Raw genomic sequence first — 18527 nt, 5'->3', positions numbered from 1 at the left:
TAAATGGATTGCAAAACGTTTGGACTCGGGGAACCAGGAAACAAGTTTGTGTGAAAGAGTCATGTTACAGATCCTCTGCCAAGATTGTGCATGTGTGTGGTCCACTTTGAACCTAAAGCAAGTGGTATTTTGGCAGATTGTTTTTGTAAAACATTGTAGAATTTGGAGGATGTATGGCCTAATGCCTGCCATTGCACATGTAGTGGTGGGCTAGATGGGGAGCCAAGCGGACCCGATTTGGTAGGCACGGGGGGCTTTAGCACTGGTGGCACCCTGTGCGACAATCTGGTTTGGTGCCCTCCCTCATGACCTCCTCTTTGGATTCTCGCACTACCACACGGCATAAGAGCCCTTCATCTCTCCATAGCCCCTCTCTCACATACATTTGTTTTAAAGCACTGGTAAAGGCTGGCTTTACTAATAAACTCAGGTTTCCACATAAAATACAAATCTCTTCTTTGCAGCAGGCATATTAACCCTCTGCGCTATTTTCTGGCAAGTCAAGACTGCCACTGGACAAAACTCCAATCTCTCTCTGCTAGGAACATTAATCACGAGAGTTATCTTGACATTTTTATTGTAGCCTGAAAGCTGGTGCACAAGGAACTTTGCTTCAGGTGCTTTCAAATTGTAAGTTATTGCTAAACACAGCGCTGCCTCCCCTAAGGTCAGTGACCCCCTTCTAGGTCAACACCCAGTGCGGCTGCTGCAGTCGAACCCCCCTAAGGCTGGCCCTGTTGGTAGGTTTAGCTTTGATTTTTAAAAAGACATAAATATCTAGATTTGGTAAACCACATTTAAACTGTAGCGAACCAAACGGTAGGGGGTCCCCTTTCGAAAAGAGATACATAACAAAGCTCGTACCACTTTTAGACCACACAGAACTAAATGGACGGAAATTTGCTACCATTGTTTTTTGAGTGCCATAAGGAAAGTAAATTGGATTTGTGAATAGGGCAGGGGAGGCTCCTCCGTTTGGGCGGAGGAGCATCACAACCCCAGGCAGCAGCAGCAGCTGCAAAACCTTCACCAGAAAACAATAATAAACCTAGTTTATTTTTGTTTTCTGGTAAAGGGTCAGGCCACGGAGGTGGCGAGCAGTGATGGGGAGTGCACAGCACTCCCCCTCACTGCACATGTATGTTTGGCGGCCATCTCGGGCCGGTCAACACACATGCACAGTAGGCTCTCTCCAGCCCAGTAACACGGTTGCTGGGCTGGAGAGAGCCTGCACAGGCTCCAAGTCTGCCTGGGAGTGTCCTGGATGGGCGCTCTCAGCCAATCCTGACGCTGCTCTGAGCAGGTCAGAATTGGCCGCAGGGCAGGCTGGGAGCCTCTGCCTGCAGCCTGCGACAAAGGAAGAGGAGTGGCGCGTCGGTGAGGGAACTGCCCGCCTCTTCCGCGCCTGCGAGCCGATACTTGAATAGGGCATGACAACTTTTTGTCAATTATCTTGGGAGCATTATAAGTTGTAAAAATGTGTGTGAATTGTGCGATTGGAAGATGATATATGGATAGCATCACTTGCATAGGAGAAGGGGCTCACAGGTCTCGTTCAAGTTGAAACTAGACAGGGAACGAGAGGGAGTGATTTGATAGCTATTTTGCCCTATAAGTGGCACGATAAGCCATTTGATAGTGATACAAGATAAGGAAATTACAACCTTCATCCTGTGTGCTCAATGGTATTTTCTGAGAACATAAACATTCTCTATTAATTTTAACCTTAGTGGGAAAAATGATTTAGATGGGCATATTGGGAGCACGCTAGAAAGAAAATTAACCAGTGAGGTAACCATCGTTCTAATAGTTTTCAACGTACCTTACCATGAGTTGTTATTAGCAGACCATAAAGAGAGAAGATTTTTAATTTTGATAATGGTTTGTTGTTCTTTGTGAGCAACTGAGTCAGATAAGTTCTTGTTAAACCAAATGCCAAAATATTTAATAAAATTAGCTTGCCAATGAAGATCCGTACCGTTAATGGATGATGAGAGACAGAGTGGATTAAGGGGCATCGCTTGTGTTTTATCTTTATTTTAAACTGTATCCTGAGACATTAGAAAAATACTGCATGATATCAATAATGGATGGGATTGCCAAGTCTATCTCTTCCATAAATATTAAGGTGTCATGGGAATAGGTCACAGTCTCAAGTTGTTATGGAGAGTGAAGCCTTAAAGGTTGGCTGAACTGTTAAGAAGGTAGATAAGTGGGTCAATGTAAATTAGAAATAGTAAAGGAGATAGGTGGCAGCCTTGACTGTGCGTTGTTGAAGAGGAAACAAGTCAGATAAAGAGCAGTTGATGTTGATTTTTACCAAGAGGCTGGCGTATAGTGACATAGCCATTGTTTATATGTATCATCAAGTGTGCACCAGTTTAGGGTTGCCTTCAGATATGGCCAGGTTACTTTATCAGTGCTTTTTCCGAATCAAGCTCTATCTCAGTTTAGTGAGAGTTGAACAAAGTGGCTCTTTCAATAATGTGACAAAAGATGTGGATATTATCACCTGCAAGCCTACCTTTGACGAAGCCAGCTTAAGAGTTACGTATGATTTTCACAATGATGAGTTCAAGACATGTGACTAAGATTTTGCATACATTTCCATCCATATAGATGAAGGGGATTGGTCAAACGTTTTTGGAGTCCAGATTATCTTTATCTTCTTTGGGAAGGACTACACTACTAGCAATCGCACCAGTGCTTGATACTTTACTAGTTGAAACAAAGTGGTTAAGTGCCAACTCTAGGGGGGTGATAACCATAGCCTTCAGAGATTTGTAAAAATTAATGGGAAAACCATCAGGGCTGGGGGCTTTACCAGAATGGATCCGTTTGATAGCATCATGTATTTCTTTCTTCTCCAATGGTTTGTTTAATTTCACCTTAACAGTGTCTGAGATATGAGCGTGGGATGTAGCTGAGGAAATCCTGTCACAGCTATGGCACCTGGTACGATATTCCAACTGGTTTCAATGTCTAATCATCTAAGTCTTGGTATGACAGAGATAAGGGTGACCCCATTCTGGTAGTAACATTTTCCCTGACACCTGAGAATACTCAGCATTAAAGTGCCCTCCAGAAGGAACACCAAGGAGGAAAAAAACAGAAAGCAAAAAACTTCTACAAGAAGATGGAACTCTCACATGTTGTTGTCCAGGCACAGTGGACAGGAAGAAACAGCCAGACTGAGAAACAGTGAAGACAGGCACATGAACTTGAAGGGGCAATGGACTGAAAGAAAGGCTGGTTCTGAAAACTGCAGAAAGCTGAATCTAGGAGCAAAAGATCATAACAAGAATATTTGAAGCATTGCAAAGCACTGGATGCCAGAAAACCCTCCCTAAAACAGGCCCTGATCAGGAAGTTAGTATTAGAACAGAAATGCCATCTTAGATTGGGCTGATAAATATTTTTCCAGAGTCCTTACAGAGGGATTCTGGGATGAAGACTGACAGTAAGATGGCCTCACCAGAACTGCCTGGACCTCCAGTGGCCTAGAATGTTCTTCGCAAGGCATTTGCAGACTAACCATGTTCAAGGAAAGTCTGCAAGGGGTAAGCAAGGGGTCTGCAAGGGGTAAGCTGGTGCACCAGCGCTGCCTCATTACTGTAGCTGTTCATGCTGTAAAGTGGCAGCGAGTCCCGCTCTCCCTGGTTGGTCGAGCAGGAAGCAAGCAGGGCAAGCAGCACCACAAATCTAGGCACACTTCTTTGGAGGTGTTGACAGAAGGGGGTATACAATTTGGCATAAAAGTTTCTGAAGACCTTTAGAATATAGTTAGTGTTGTTTTTTAATTTTACCAGAAGTGGCTTTGAATTTCAAGTATGCAGAAAGGCATTTCCCAGCTCTGTTAAGGTAAAAATGTATTTTCCCTTTCTGAGCATGAATCCAGGGATGAGTTATTTTACTTCTAAAAGAATTGTATTTGTACTTCAGTTTTTTGAGCATCTCAAGATTCTGAGAATTTTAGTGTTCCTAAATTTGTTTTCCTGAAGCTTGATTTCTTTTGAGAGAAGTCCAATAGAGTGTTGGATATCTTTGTTTTTGCATGCCATGCGATTGATAATATGTCCCCTTATTAACTACTTGAGAGCATCCCACAGTGCCATTAAAGAGGATACAGATTATTAATTCTCCTGTACGAATAGCTGGCTGCTTAAGCTAGGACTTTCAGTTCCTTTTCGTCTTCAAAAATGTCATTATTCATGCACCATGATATAGCGTCAGGGTGAGGTGAGGCAATTTTTAGACAGATTGTAATGACTGCATTATTAGATGCAGTAATGGATTCAATTGAGGAAGAAACGGATTCTTGCAAAAGAGAAGGGTCAACCTATTAGTAGTCACTTCTAGAGAAGCTTTAGTTAGGCAGAGAGAAAGGGGGGAAATCTCTGCTCATCAGATTATGTAACCTCCAAACATCCTCGAGACGCAAGGCAGAACAGATATCACACATGGGTTTATGGATTTGGTAGGTCAGAGTTTAAATGTGGTGTAGGAGGCTGGACTGGCTTGTAGTGAGTACCAAGGGGTACTTGCACCTTGCACCAGGCCCAGTTATCCCTTATTAGTGTATAGGGTGTCTAGCAGCTCAGGCTGATAGATAATGGTAGCTTAGCAGAGCAGCTTAGGCTGAACTAGGAGACATGTGAAGCTACTACAGTACCACTTAGTGTCATATGCACAATATCATAAGAAAACACAATACACAGTTATACTAAAAATAAAGGTACTTTATTTTTATGACAATATGCCAAAGTATCTTAGAGTGTACCCTCAGTGAGAGGATAGGAAATATACACAAGATATATATACACAATAGCAAAAATATGCAGTATAGTCTTAGAAAACAGTGCAAACAATGTATAGTTACAATAGGATGCAATGGGGAAACATAGGGATAGGGGCAACACAAACCATATACTCCAAAAGTGGAATGCGAACCACGAATGGACCCCAAATCTATGTGACCTTGTAAAGGGTCGCTGGGACTATTAGAAAATAGTGAGAGTTAGAAAAATAACCCTCCCCAAGACCCTGAAAAGTGAGTGCAAAGTGCACTAAAGTTCCCCTAAGGACAAAAGAGTCGTGTTAGAGGAATAATGCAGGAAAGACACAAACCAGCAGTGCAATAACTGTGGATTTCCAATCTAGGGTACCTGTGGAACAAGGGGACCAAGTCCAAAAGTCACAAGCAAGTCGGAGATGGGCAGATGCCCAGGAAATGCCAGCTGCGGGTGCAAAGAAGCTTCGACTGGACAGAAGAAGCTGAGGTTTCTGCAGGAACGAAAAGGGCTAGAGACTTCCCCTTTGGTGGACGGATCCCTCTCGCCTTGGAGAGTCGTGCAGAAGTGTTTTCCCGCCGGAAGGATGCCAACAAGCCTTGCTAGGCGCAAATCGTGCGTTTGGCGTTTTTGGACGCTGCTGGGGCCCAGGAGGGACCAGGAAGTCGCAAATTGGACCTGCAGAGAGAGGGGACGTCGAGCAAGACAAAGAGCCCTCACTGAAGCAGGTAGCACCCGGAGAAGTGCCAGAAACAGGCACTAGGAGGATGTGTGAAACGGTGCTCGCCGAAGTTGCACAAAGGAGTCCCACGTCGCCGGAGACCAACTTAGAAAGTCGTGCAATGCAGGTTAGAGTGCCGTGGACTCAGGCTTGGCTGTGCACGAAGGATTTCCGCCGGAAGTGCACAGGGGCCGGAGCAGCTGCAAAGTCGCGGTTCCCAGCAATGCAGCCCAGCGAGGTGAGGCAAGGACTTACCTCCACCAAACTTGGGCTGAAGAGTCACTGGACTGTGGGGGTCACTTGGACAGCGTCGCGGGATTCGAGGGACCTCGCTCGTCGTGCTGAGAGGAGACCCAAGGGACCGGTAATGCAGCTTTTTGGTGCCTGCGGTTGCAGGGGGAAGATTCCGTCGACCCACGGGAGATTTCTTCGGAGCTTCTGGTGCAGAGAGGAGGCAGGCTACCCCCACAGCATGCACAAGCAGGAAAACAGTCGAGAAGGCGGCAGGATCAGCGTTACAGAGTTGCAGTAGTCGTCTTTGCTACTATGTTGCAGGTTTGCAGGCTTCCAGCGCGGTCAGCGGTCGTTTCCTTATCAGAAGGTGAAGAGAGAGATGCAGAGGAACTCGGCTGAGCTCATGCATTCGTTATCTAAAGTTTCCCCAGAGACAGAGACCCTAAATAGCCAGAAAAGAGGGTTTGGCTACCTAGGAGAGAGGAAAGGCTACTAACACCTGAAGGAGCCTATCAGCAGGAGTCTCTGACGTCACCTGGTGGCACTGGACACTCAGAGCAGTCCAGTGTGCCAGCAGCACCTCTGTTTCCAAGATGGCAGAGGTCTGGAGCACACTGGAGGAGCTCTGGACACCTCCCAGGGGAGGTGCAGGTCAGGGGAGTGGTCACTCCCCTTTCCTGTGTCCAGTTTCGCGCCAGAGCAGGGGCTAAGGGGTCCCTGAACCGGTGTAGACTGGCTTATGCAGAATTGGGCACATCTGTGCCCAACAAAGCATTTCCAGAGGCTGGGGGAGGCTACTCCTCCCCTGCCTTCACACCATTTTCCAAAGGGAGAGGGTGTCACACCCTCTCTCAGAGGAAGTTCTTTGTTCTGCCATCCTGGGCCAGGCCTGGCTGGACCCCAGGAGGGCAGCTGCCTGTCTGAGGGGTTGGCAGCAGCAGCAGCTGCAGTGAAACCCCAGGAAGGGCAGTCTGGCAGTACCAGGGTCTGTGCTACAGACCACTGGGATCATGGAATTGTACCAACAATGCCAGGATGGCATAGAGGGGGCAATTCCATGATCATAGACATGTTACATGGCCATATTCGGAGTTACCATGGTGAAGCTACATATAGGTAGTGACCTATATGTAGTGCACGCGTGTAATGGTGTCCCCGCACTCACAAAGTTCAGTGAATTGGCTCTGAACAATGTGGGGGCACCTTGGCTAGTGCCAGGGTGCCCTCACACTAAGTAACTTTGCACCTAACCTTTACCAGGTAAAGGTTAGACATATAGGTGACTTATAAGTTACTTAAGTGCAGTGTAAAATGGCTGTGAAATAACGTGGACGTTATTTCACTCAGGCTGCAGTGGCAGGCCTGTGTAAGAATTGTCAGAGCTCCCTATGGGTGGCAAAAGAAATGCTGCAGCCCATAGGGATCTCCTGGAACCCCAATACCCTGGGTACCTCAGTACCATATACTAGGGAATTATAAGGGTGTTCCAGTAAGCCAATGTAAATTGGTAAAAATGGTCACTAGCCTGTTAGTGACAATTTGAAAGTAATGAGAGAGCATAACCACTGAGGTTCTGGTTAGCAGAGCCTCAGTGAGACAGTTAGGCACCACACAGGGAACATGTACATGCACACCTATGAGCACTGGGGCCCTGTGTAACAGGGTCCCAGTGACACATACATATAGGCCACAAACCTATGAGCACTGGGGTCCTGACCAGCAGGATCCCAGTGACACATAACAACCATACTGAAAACATAGTGTTTTCACTATGAGCACCGGGGCCTGGCTATCAGGATCCCAGTGAGACAGTGAAAACAGTGACAAACACCCTGACATACACTCACAAACAGGCCAAAAGTGGGGGTAACAAGGCTAGAAAGAGGCTACCTTCTCACATGTGGAGGCTCTATTAAGAATTGGGTCCATTGGCATATTAAAGTCTCCACCATATACAATACATGCCAAGAGAGGAAGGGACGCCAGTTTGGATGAAAGTGTCAGCCAGAATTGAGGTGAATCTCTATTTGGAGCATAGATATTGACTGCATATGTTTCAGAGTCGCCACATTGGTGTAGTATAATTAGTGATCTGCCTTTGTTCTCTTGTTTGAAAGTTATGATAGAAAGATTCAAGTCTTTAGAGACTAAAGTATTAACTGCATTTTTTATAGAAAGGGCTTCAAAGCAGGTAGGGTCGTTGATCCAACTCCTTGCATCAAGAGTGCCTGTTTGTAGCCAGTTTTGGTTTCTGAAAGAAAAGTTATGTCACCGGCTAGATTAGGACAATAGTCAGCTATTGTTCCATAGTTCTTCAGGGTAGTTAGGCACTTAACGTTCAGAGAAACAACTTTTATGGAGGTCATGAGTGAGAGATCATTGTGTTGCGGGACTAGGTGATATGTGTAATTGTAGAAGGTGCAAATATGCAATAGAGCTTTCAGAGAGGATGTCATCACTTTAGATAATCTCTGTATAATTAGAGGAGCTCCTGCAAAGGGTCCATGAGGGAACCAAAGGGGAGTTTTTGACAGATCGACTGGAGGGGAGAAAACGCACCACTAAAACGGAATAAAAAAAGCAAGGAAAATCAGCCAAAAGAAAATGAATAAGGAAAACGAACCAGAAACAATGGAGGCCACCCCTAAACAGGTCTTGAAGATACAGAGATATGTGTCCAGGGTAATGGGGAGAGACAAGGGAGGAGGAACCCACCAAAGTATATTAACAACAGTGAAACTTAGGGTCCATGGAACATCATTACGAAGGGGAGCGGTATCATGTTATCACAGATCACATGAGAAGAGCAGTATCAATAATATGAGTTATCAACACCTGCCGAGCACAAGATAAGCTAAAGATATATTCATAATTGTAGTAATGTGATTAGAAAACCTCCTGCAAAGGGCTCACGAGGGAACCAAAGGGGAGATATTGACAGATCAAATGAAGGGGAGAAGATGAAAGACCTCAGACTGGATACATGCTTGGGTTTAACAGATAAAACTCTACGATCTCTTTCAATCTCGAAGTCTCTGATGAAGGAGATACCCAAGACATTAGGGATCGAAGTAGTAATGAAGTCAACCAGAGAAGGGGTCTCACACTGCACTGAAAAACTTAAGATTGTTCCTTTTCAATCTTCTAAGTCAATGATATCTCTCCCCAGAGAAGCCAGCATGTTGTCCGTTTTTTGTAGCCTCTTCATTAGCAGGTTGTTGTGATCTTCCAAGGAGTTGGTCCTGTTGTAAACTTTGGTAATCCTCACTGTAAGATCTTTCAGGTCCTTCGTATTCACTGCTCCTTCAACTTGTAGCAGATCCTTGTTCATTTTTGTGCTTTGAGCAAAGTCATGAACTGAATTCAGCTTCTTTAGTAAAGTTTCCAATGAACTGATTTTTGTTTGACAGGAGAGTCAGGAAGTGGTGGAACGTGCTTTGCTCACTTTAAAATTCCTTTGGATTCTTTATCTTTCTTGGTCTTTACAGTCTCTGTATTCCCTAATGTCCACCTTGTTTGTGCTGCTTGATCTGTTAAGGTAAGGCAAGGGACAATGGTGGGGTTGTAGAGCAATAGGGACATCCCTCCAATAAGTGCTTAAGAAGCTAAGGTGTGAGGAGCAAATCTTAATGCAGCACAGTGATAGGAAACCACTGAGGACCATCCCATGGAAGCAGAAAAAGCAAAAGCTTGTCAAAGGTAGTGATGATAATAGTGACCAATGTAGTGTCTTCCTCAGTCCTGAAGGGTACAAATGAGCAACAACACACAGGAGCTGTGCTAATATGTTGCTTTATTCATCAGCATGCACTAATGTATTGTGCATTACATCATACTTTCTGTTAACAACACCTTAGCACCTCCCATCCACTGTGTACTTCCTGTTCAGAGTCCGCCCAGAACCATAAGGGTTCTATTGTGCATACCTTCAAGACGCTGATCTCCCCCTCTGTTAAATAACAAGTGGTAAACGTCACCAAAATCTAATTTCCTTGATTAATTGGCGAGGTGCTCTCACTTGTCTGCCAGCTCAGGTGGTTCCAGATGACTGAGGTTCACCCTGATCAGGAGACAACGCCATTAGGTAAGGTTCTTGGTGCTGGCCCAGCGGGCAGCATTGTTTCCCGTTTCAGAATTCGACGAGTGTCTCAATAGTTGTTTGAAATGTGATGTGTCCTGAGTGACAGATTGTTCAGGATGACATGCTGTCACCATCAGTCCTTTGCACACCACAACCTATAAAGGATCAGCAGCAAAAGGAGCATCTGTTTTCCATCTACATTTCTGCTTAACCAATACCTAGTCTCCTTTGTCAAAAACTGTCTCTTGCGCATGGCAACCCTGACCCGCATATATTTTCATTTTCCTTTTCTGAGCTGTGTGGGTGTCTTGAAACTTGTCAGCATTTACGGATCGATCCGTTGTCCATTGAGGTAGTTTTGTTCCGATAGCTCACCCGAATAGCAAGGTGGCTGCAGTCTCACAAGTTGTGAACTCAGGAGTTGATCCATAGGCTCAGAGTGGCTGACACATGGCTTGGTTCAAGATGATTACTTCCATGGAAACTTGTTGACGCTTGTTGAATGGCTCTCTTGAGGGTGCCCATGAATCGTTCAACTATGCCATTAGCTTGGGGCCAGAGTGGCATACTCTTTTTGTGTCTGACATTGAGACAGGCATGGAACTTTCTGAACTCTTTACTGATAAAGGGTGCTCTTTCAGTCGCCACAACACCAGCTCAATGACCCTCTGTCTGACCTGCTGTCTGAGACTTCCAAGTATGATAATTCTCAAGCCTCATAGTGCCACGCCTTCCAAGGTGACTGCTAACTCATCTTGTACATTCTTGAACTTTTGGAATTCAACATAATCGGCCAGAGGCCGGGACTTTCCTCTCCAGAATTGAGTAGTAATTAGTTATTTGACTACATTCATGTCTATGTCTGCATTAGTCGCAGCAATGATCTGTTCCACAGATAGAGCCACTGGTGTGCTGGAGTTCACAATAAAGTTGAGATATGCTTCAGCTGCCTTGGATGGTGAACTGTGACGCTACACCAGCACTCGTGAAAAATAGTCTGCTCACTTTTGATCCTTCCCAGGTTTGTGTACAATTTCATAGTCATATTCTTAGAGTCATAACCTCCACCTCTCTATGCGTGGGGCCATGTTAGCCTTACAGTTCCCAAACATTGTAAGCAGCGCCTGGTGCTCCATGATGATGGTGAATTGTTTTCTGTAGAGGCATACATGAAAGTGTCCGCAGACCCACACCACAGCCAGACTTTCCTTTTCTGGCTGACAGTAAGCACGTTCTGTATCAGACAAACTTCAAATGGCATAGGCCACAATGTGTCTTGGAGCATCTGGGTAACCACAGTGTTCAGCAAGGATTGCCCCTGCTCTACCAGGCTCACATCAACCGTTATCTCAGTGTCTAACTTAGGGTCAAAGTAGGCCATTTCTGTTGCATTCTCAGGTGCATGTTTAATGGCTTTGAAACTCTGGTCACATTCTGGAAACCACTGGAATGGTACATTCTGCTTTGTCAAGCCTCTCAGTGAGGCACTCACTTTAGCAAAGTTGCGGTTATATCTTGGGCAATAACTGGTCATGCCTAAAAAGGATCTCAGAATAGTCAGATCTTGGTGGGGGCTTCCACCTTGTCTGAATCTGGAGTCATCCATCCATCAGAGAATATCTGCCAGAATAAATTGAGAGTGAGGCCTGCATCAGAGAGTAGCTGGCACACTTGGGTCAGGGAACTGTCATGTTATTTTTGTACTCGCCCGAAAACCAGTATGTCATCACTGTAATTGAAAGCATGTGTAACAGGATAAATCACTCGCCAAATGACATCCTGAAATATTTCAGCTGCTGAAGATACTCCAAAGCTCAGTCTCTTACACATGAACAAACCAACATGGGTTGAAAAGGTAGTAAAGTACCTGCAGTTTTCCTCCTGCTCAAGTTGATGGTATCCTTTAGTAAGGTTGAGTCGGAAAAGGATTTTGGCTCAGTTCAATTGCATGATGATGTTTCCTATGTGTGAACTAGGATGTCTCGGTCTCTCATTGACTTTTATTGCCTGGTGCATATCAACGCAAATGTGCACCGCTCTGCTAATGTCCTTTTCAGGTACTACTACTATGGGTGAAACTCCTGGTGAGGGGCCTAGAGAGCATTCAAAGATATCATGTTTTAGAGGGCTTCCAATTCTTTCTCTACAGCTCCACACAGATGGAAAGCAACTCCGCAGTGCCACTGAGCACTAGGGCAAATGTCTTCATTGATATGAAGCTGTACTTTCATTTGCTGGAGTTTTCCCAGGCCCTGAAACAACAACGAGAATGGGTGCGTAATTTCCGATTGAACACAAAAGTTGTAGTTGAGGGATATCAGTCCCATGTCAGCAGCAGTGGCAAAGTTGAGTAAACAAGACTTGACAAAATCCTTTTTAGAATGTGAACGGTGGCTCACACCAATGTATTTTTGTATTGCATTGCTGCTACGACTGACCCTTGGCTTAACAGTCGTTCAGAAGAATCCCAACTATATACCTACGTGACTGATGGAGTGAGGTGCTGCATAGGCGTTAGGCTGTTAAACTTTTCTGTTGGTTTGATGTTAAACGAAGCACCGCTGTCTACGATGAAGTTAATTGGATGATCGTTCACCTTCAACTCGATTTTAGGACAATGTACAAATCACATTTGCTGCTCTGTTTGGTGAACTTTCTTTAAATTATGATCCTCTGTACAGGTAGCTAACTCCACATGTTCACATCATCTTTTGGTGGACATCATCAGTGCACATTCATCATCTTCGCTGGTGCATGATAGTGACATTGAAGAACCTTTTTATGATGAGCTCAATGACAATGGATTTTGCCTGCTTTCTTTTTGTTGTAGCTGATGTTGCTTTTCGGGTTTATGGGTGTGACGTGAAAACTTCTGGAATGTTCTTGCAGCCATTTTCTCTTGCTGTCCTGACACATTCGAGTTTTCTTGGGCCTGGCACACAGTTATCAAGTGGGTCTTTCTTCCACAACCTTCGTAAACCTGTCCCAGGTGGGACTTTTACCTTTAGGGGGAAATTTAATTTCACACCAGAAGCATAGTTTTGTTTTGTTTGACAATGTCGACCTTTGTGTATACGGTTTATGCTTGTGCTTGGTTTTCACAGTCAACATCGATTCATGGTGTGCTGTTCCTGCTTCCATGTCAGCAGCTTGTCGATCTGCTCATCTTCTGTTCTCACAGTCATCAGCATTTTCTCTAGACTGTTTCTCTTAGCATGCACCTTCTAAACAAGTCTGAAAGGCAGCCATCAACAATTCTGAGGTGCATGCCTTCTTCATCAGTGAAGTCTCAGAAATCGCAATGGTTAATGAGTGCATTGAGTCTTTAAACAACATCATCCATTGTTTCACCAACCTGTTGTCATGCTTAGTTGAAGATATACCTTTCTAAGTCAACATTCGGCATTGGATTGAACTTGGCCTCTAAGGCTTCTATTACCTTTTGGTAAATATCGCACCAGTTTGTGAGATTTTCTTTAGCACGTCTTTTACTCCATCAACTGCACATTTTATTAAATATTTGATGATCTTCTTTTCATCTTCTTCCTCAAGTGCTTTCATGATGTAGTTCAATGTTTCAATCCACACGGACCATCTGGCACTTTTTAGAAGCATCGAAAGGCAGTGGTGGCTTTAGGAACATAGCTGCATTATATTTGGTGCTTCCTTCTGCAGTGGCCATTGAGAGCACAGGCTGTTCAGACAGCTTTCACCACATAGAGTGTCACTGGCAATTTCTGCAAGCAGAGGTCACGGAGGAGTGTGTATCGCTGGGTGGTTTAATCACCACTGACGGTGAGTAAATTTTCTCTCTTTCGTACCTTGCTGATACAGTTGTTGTTTCTTGATTCGTCTGAATAATCGTTCTGTATTTGATGCACAGCGTCTCTATCAACTACCCACTTGGCAGTTTTGTTGAGTGTTTTGAAATGTGCTCCTTTGCAGGGTCTTCTATTTTTTCCACAGCTGTGTACAGGCTAGAGCAGAGCTTTGACTCCACATGTGCTAGTCGCAGACCACTCTATATCAATTCCAGGCACACGTGGCATGCACTAGCAGTTTGCTATATCATTGCAAACTTTCAGGGAGAACCATCTTGCATTCCTTGTATGCTGCAGCCCCCTGCGTGTTTCCTCCTATTTTTGATGGGATGTTGTTGATTCAGCTGCTGAAACAGCATTACAGAGATGTCATGTTAGAGGAGATGAGACCCTCTTGAACGCAGTTATGTGGACGTCCATTACCCTATCACAAAACAGCGCCTAGGGAGAAGGATCAGGGCGTGGCTTTAGATGAGTGGCACCTCAATGACAGGAGAATGCGGCGGCCACAAATGTGCCGAGATACCTCTGTGGAGAGTCACTGGAGGGCCTCTGAGGATTGATTAGCCCCTCCTCATGTGTGTAAACAGTCCCTGAACATAGATATCGGTGAGGAGCAAAACAGATAGGCTCCTGGAAGAGGTAAAATGATGGGCTAACCAAAGCTCAGAAATGAGCAGCCGTTAAGCTTCAAGAAACACCCGTCTGTTCATGCACAAAAGGGCAAAATAAATTGTATGTGCACGCCACATTTGGACAAACAAAAAGCCATCAGTTTTGAAAAATGTGTGCTTTTAGATGCTCCATGAACAAGACAATGTTAAATTCTGATCATCTGTGACCTTAAAAATCATGTTTTAAACCATGAAAACATTCCTTATTCACCAAAGTTTGTAGGTAGGAGGGGGTTTTAACGTTTATATCCAATAAGTTGATTCCCAACAGAATTGTTAATTAACCTTAACCACGCTTGCGCTATGATTATGAGTCTACCTACATAGAGAATAAATAACAGTTAGCTGTGTTTCACCAGCATGCCAAGGCATCTAAAGGCAGTGTTTTACAAACTCTGCAAGAATCACAACATGGAAATATGCATAACAAGCGCAGTTAGATATACTTTTTAAAGTTGTATACTGCAGCATGCTATGCTCATTTAAAGGCTTCACAAAGGTTGAAATATGTAGTTTATGTAAGTAAGCCATTTCCACAGAATACAGAATATAAACAATTAACGGATAAGACATTGTTCCAGGGAAATAAGGATTTGAAACCACAGCTCAAGGGATGTTATAGTAGTAATACAAAACCTAATAAAAAGGAATCGTTTTTGCTGCTTAAGTTAGCTATGGTACCATAGCATCTCCGAACTCACTGCTCATGTACTTCAGACACGCCCTTTACGCAGTACACCTCCATGTTGCCTTTTAGCGCGAGGCGAAAGTTCAGAGACCCGAGTCTGGACATAAAAATATATCTGAAGTAAAAAAACAGTGGCCAGAAGAACCAACGGTTCCAACCATTTGTTAAGTAGGCTGCTAAATCTATCATAACTACCTTGAAGGTAATTGGCCACGTCCACCCTGCACTGCTACTCTAACAGTATCCCCCATTCCACTGACTTGTCCTTACCTGACAACTTCCTCATATAACCTCAGTTTTTCCGCGCCCTCATTTGCTTCATTGGGTCCCTATAAACCTGCCCTCCCTTTAGTTCCTACTCTTATACTATAATGTTTGTACTATTGATGTCCCACGGGGAGATAAGGCTGTTTATGAGAACCAGGCTTTCCCCAGGCTGCTCTTTGCTCAGGTGGTACCTTGGTAATCTCTTCTGTTATTTGCCAGTGAGTCTGACTTCGGATGACGCGTGTTTTCTTCGCACAGGTACAAAGGTCTTTGGCTTCCGGAGCAGGTTACATTGACTCCTAGGTAGAACTTTCTCGCCTCCGTCTACACTACATGCTGCAAATATCTCAGCATCAGGAGCCACAAAAAAAGTCTCCTCCACGAGCGGCACAAAAAACTATTCTACTAAGAGACACCTGGAAAACTTCACCACCACAGAGCCGTCGTCAAAACCACCCGGAAAGACTCCACTCCGAGGTGCCGTCTGCGAACCTTCAGCATCCGGTGGGCCCAGTGGGATTTCGAATCTGCCGCAGCATGCAGTGCCGCAGCTCGACGCTGAAGAGAACCATGGCTTCAAGTAAGTGTGGGACTGTCCGCTGCTTGTCATGAAACCACTCTGCCAGCGTCATGCCCGTGAGTGATCTACGGGGAAAATGCTAGTGTTTCTATCAAAGTGGCAACCCTGGGAGGCCATTGAGTCTTGGAAAGAGCCAGTCAGATCAGAACTTTAAGAAGGGGGGGTCTTTAAAAAGGGGTGTGGCCTGTGTAATTAAGGGCCTGGCTTAAACATGCAAACTACATTTCTGTGATTTCCATTGTGTGCCACCGGCCCATTATTTTGCCCCTCGCTGAGCTTTCTGTTATTGCATATATAATACAACAATGGACCTAAAACTACCTAGCACTATTGGCTTTGTCAATGGTTGTAAGCTGTTTAATATAAATAACAACAATTATTTTGTAGTAAAAAATTGATAAGGTTTTAATTCTGAAGTTATGAGTCTGTGAATTAAATATTACTGTGGACTGTGGAATGGGTAGTGGTCTTCAGTGTGTCTCAATTTGTGTTAGACATGTGCACCGTTTTTATAACCATATTACGTAAATCTACATATCTTATCCCTCGTCTCGTTCCTCTTCAGCACCCTCCTTTTGCCCTCTCGTGAATGCACTTTCCCACATGTTCTTCACTTCACCACCCCCAAACTCAAAACACACCAACTCAGCTGTAAGCCCTGCATGTTCTTTTACTTTCACCTTGACAATATTTTGACAACTGTGTACCTCCTTCACACACAGAAGCCTGCACAGAATAACGCTGCTCTCTGACTTCTGTAAAAAGGGCAAGAATTGGATGGGCGTGTATTCTTAACACCTGACCCACTGACAGGCACTGCCTTCAGCCTCAACTCCAGAGCTGTCAATCGAGGCCCATTAGAAACACCTGGGGCTGTATTATACACTGTGCACTGGGAGCGCAACGGGCATGTGCGTCTCCTTACCACAGCTCTCTGGAGTGGAGAAAAAGAGTCCCATGGACCCCCAGACATCCCCTTGCAGGCGAGTGCAGTCACTCACCTGCAATGGGATCACTAATCCCTTTCGAAAGTGCAGACCATGCCACCTGCCAGTGGCATAGCCTGGGGGATGCAGGGGGGGCCGGCCGCACCGGGCGCAACATTTGGGGGGGGCGCGCTCGCACTCGCAAGTGCTAAAATCCACGGGTTAGGGGGCGCAAATTACTTGCCTTGCCCCGGGTGCTGACAACCCACGCTACGCCACTGCCACCTGCCCAGAGAAACACAGAGCAGCTGTTAAACAGCTGCTCCATATTTTACTTGAATGCTCTGCCTCCAGAGCAGTGCAAGTTTAGGACTTCCCTGAGGGCAGTTCCTTCATCACTATAGGGAAGCTTGAAGGTGTGCCATAGCGCAAGCAAGGAAAGTGTGCCCTTTAGTAATACAGGTACTGGATGCGACATGGTTCAAAGTACACACCATGCAAGGGTAATGTACTACAAGAAAAGATACAGAAACACAAAATCCTGGAAATAGCAAACACTCTTAGGGAATGCAAGATTAAGTACACCATGTGAAATATAAACAGGAACTAAATCAGTGACATGGATGACTTTAACATTTTTACATTCATTTTTTTTAAAATTGACCCGTGTTTTGCCATTCATGTTAAGTACATGAATATAGGGCCTGATAAGGACCCATTTCAATGTGTGTTCTCAATTACTACCGGGTCTGAGACCAGGAGGGACTTGGCCCACTTAAAACTCTGAGCCACAGTGGTCATTGTATGAGAGGACTTGGTGACGCCCTAGTGCACAGAATCCAAAGTAGCTGGTAAATGTCGGTGGGCCCTGTCTAACAGTGTGGCCCTTGCCATGTGGCACTAAACTATCATGGTCTGCTGCGTTCATATTAACCACTCATGGGCTGCATTAGGCAACCTTAGTTAGTATCCTCGGATTTACCAGCTGGCCACCTCTTCCGCCCTTCCCTCCTCACCACTTTGCCCCTGAAAGTCTCAATCCAGCCTGGAGGCTGGTTCCACATAGCGCAATGGCTTGTTGTCTTTGAAATGGCATCACTCTGGGCCGCAGGGGTGGTTTCAGATGCCCAGAGAGCTTGTTCCCCTGGGCATGCATCAGGCTGGAGTGGAGGCCTGGTTCGGATGTCCAGATGATGTGCTGACCCTACGAAGGCTTCCATCTGTCTGGCTGTAGACCCGCCAGCCTAGATAGGCCCCTGCTATTTGACTGTCATAGAAACAGTCCTAGTTCTGTCCGCTGGGAAAGCAGTTTAGTGACGCTAGCGCACACCTGGTTGTGCCTGACGTGTAAACACTAAAATTCGTTCACATGCTCAGAGCCCACGTTTGCAAATAAAACACCAGGAATCCTTTAAGACCCGGGCACATTCTTGTCGCATTGCTCCGTGGCCATGTTAGGACACCCTGCTGCTATTTGAGGATGATGAGGTGTCATCGGCATTGTAGGCAGTGGTGTACGATTGGAAACTGGCCGTAAAAAGCGGGGGTGGGGGATCTCGGTTGTCCAACGCATGGCCTGGCAGTGCCAACAAAACCTTGGTCTCATTCCCTCTCTTAGCCTCCGTGCCAAGAGAGGCGCAGCCTGGCACTTTTCTTGGCAAAGGACAGAAAGATTTCAATCTTAACGTTTGTTTATCAACGCACCCAGAATAACACGTGCTGTCCTACGGGGATATTATTTGGGA

General features: G+C 45.2%; 1 protein-coding gene and 1 long non-coding RNA gene across 4 annotated transcripts in view; one reads left to right on the top strand and one right to left on the bottom strand.

Annotated features, from left to right (window-relative positions):
• Nucleotides 1-18527, bottom strand: part of LOC138299796 (uncharacterized) — a 148375-nt gene that overhangs the window by 37979 nt on the left and 91869 nt on the right. The gene's annotated exons all lie outside the window — the stretch shown is intronic.
• AMPD2 (adenosine monophosphate deaminase 2) overlaps nucleotides 15584-18527 on the top strand; it is a 353387-nt gene continuing 350443 nt past the window's right edge. For both annotated transcript variants that reach the window (XM_069238351.1, XM_069238350.1), the window contains exon 1: nucleotides 15584-15856. In XM_069238351.1, coding sequence (XP_069094452.1) covers nucleotides 15610-15856 — 247 coding nt within the window. In that variant the 5' untranslated portion in view covers nucleotides 15584-15609. The remainder of the gene's footprint in view (nucleotides 15857-18527) is intronic.

This window comes from Pleurodeles waltl, chromosome 6 (assembly GCF_031143425.1).
Source record: "Pleurodeles waltl isolate 20211129_DDA chromosome 6, aPleWal1.hap1.20221129, whole genome shotgun sequence".
Taxonomy (NCBI): Eukaryota; Metazoa; Chordata; class Amphibia; order Caudata; family Salamandridae; genus Pleurodeles; species Pleurodeles waltl.
This window is presented reverse-complemented; position numbering and strand designations above follow the sequence as displayed.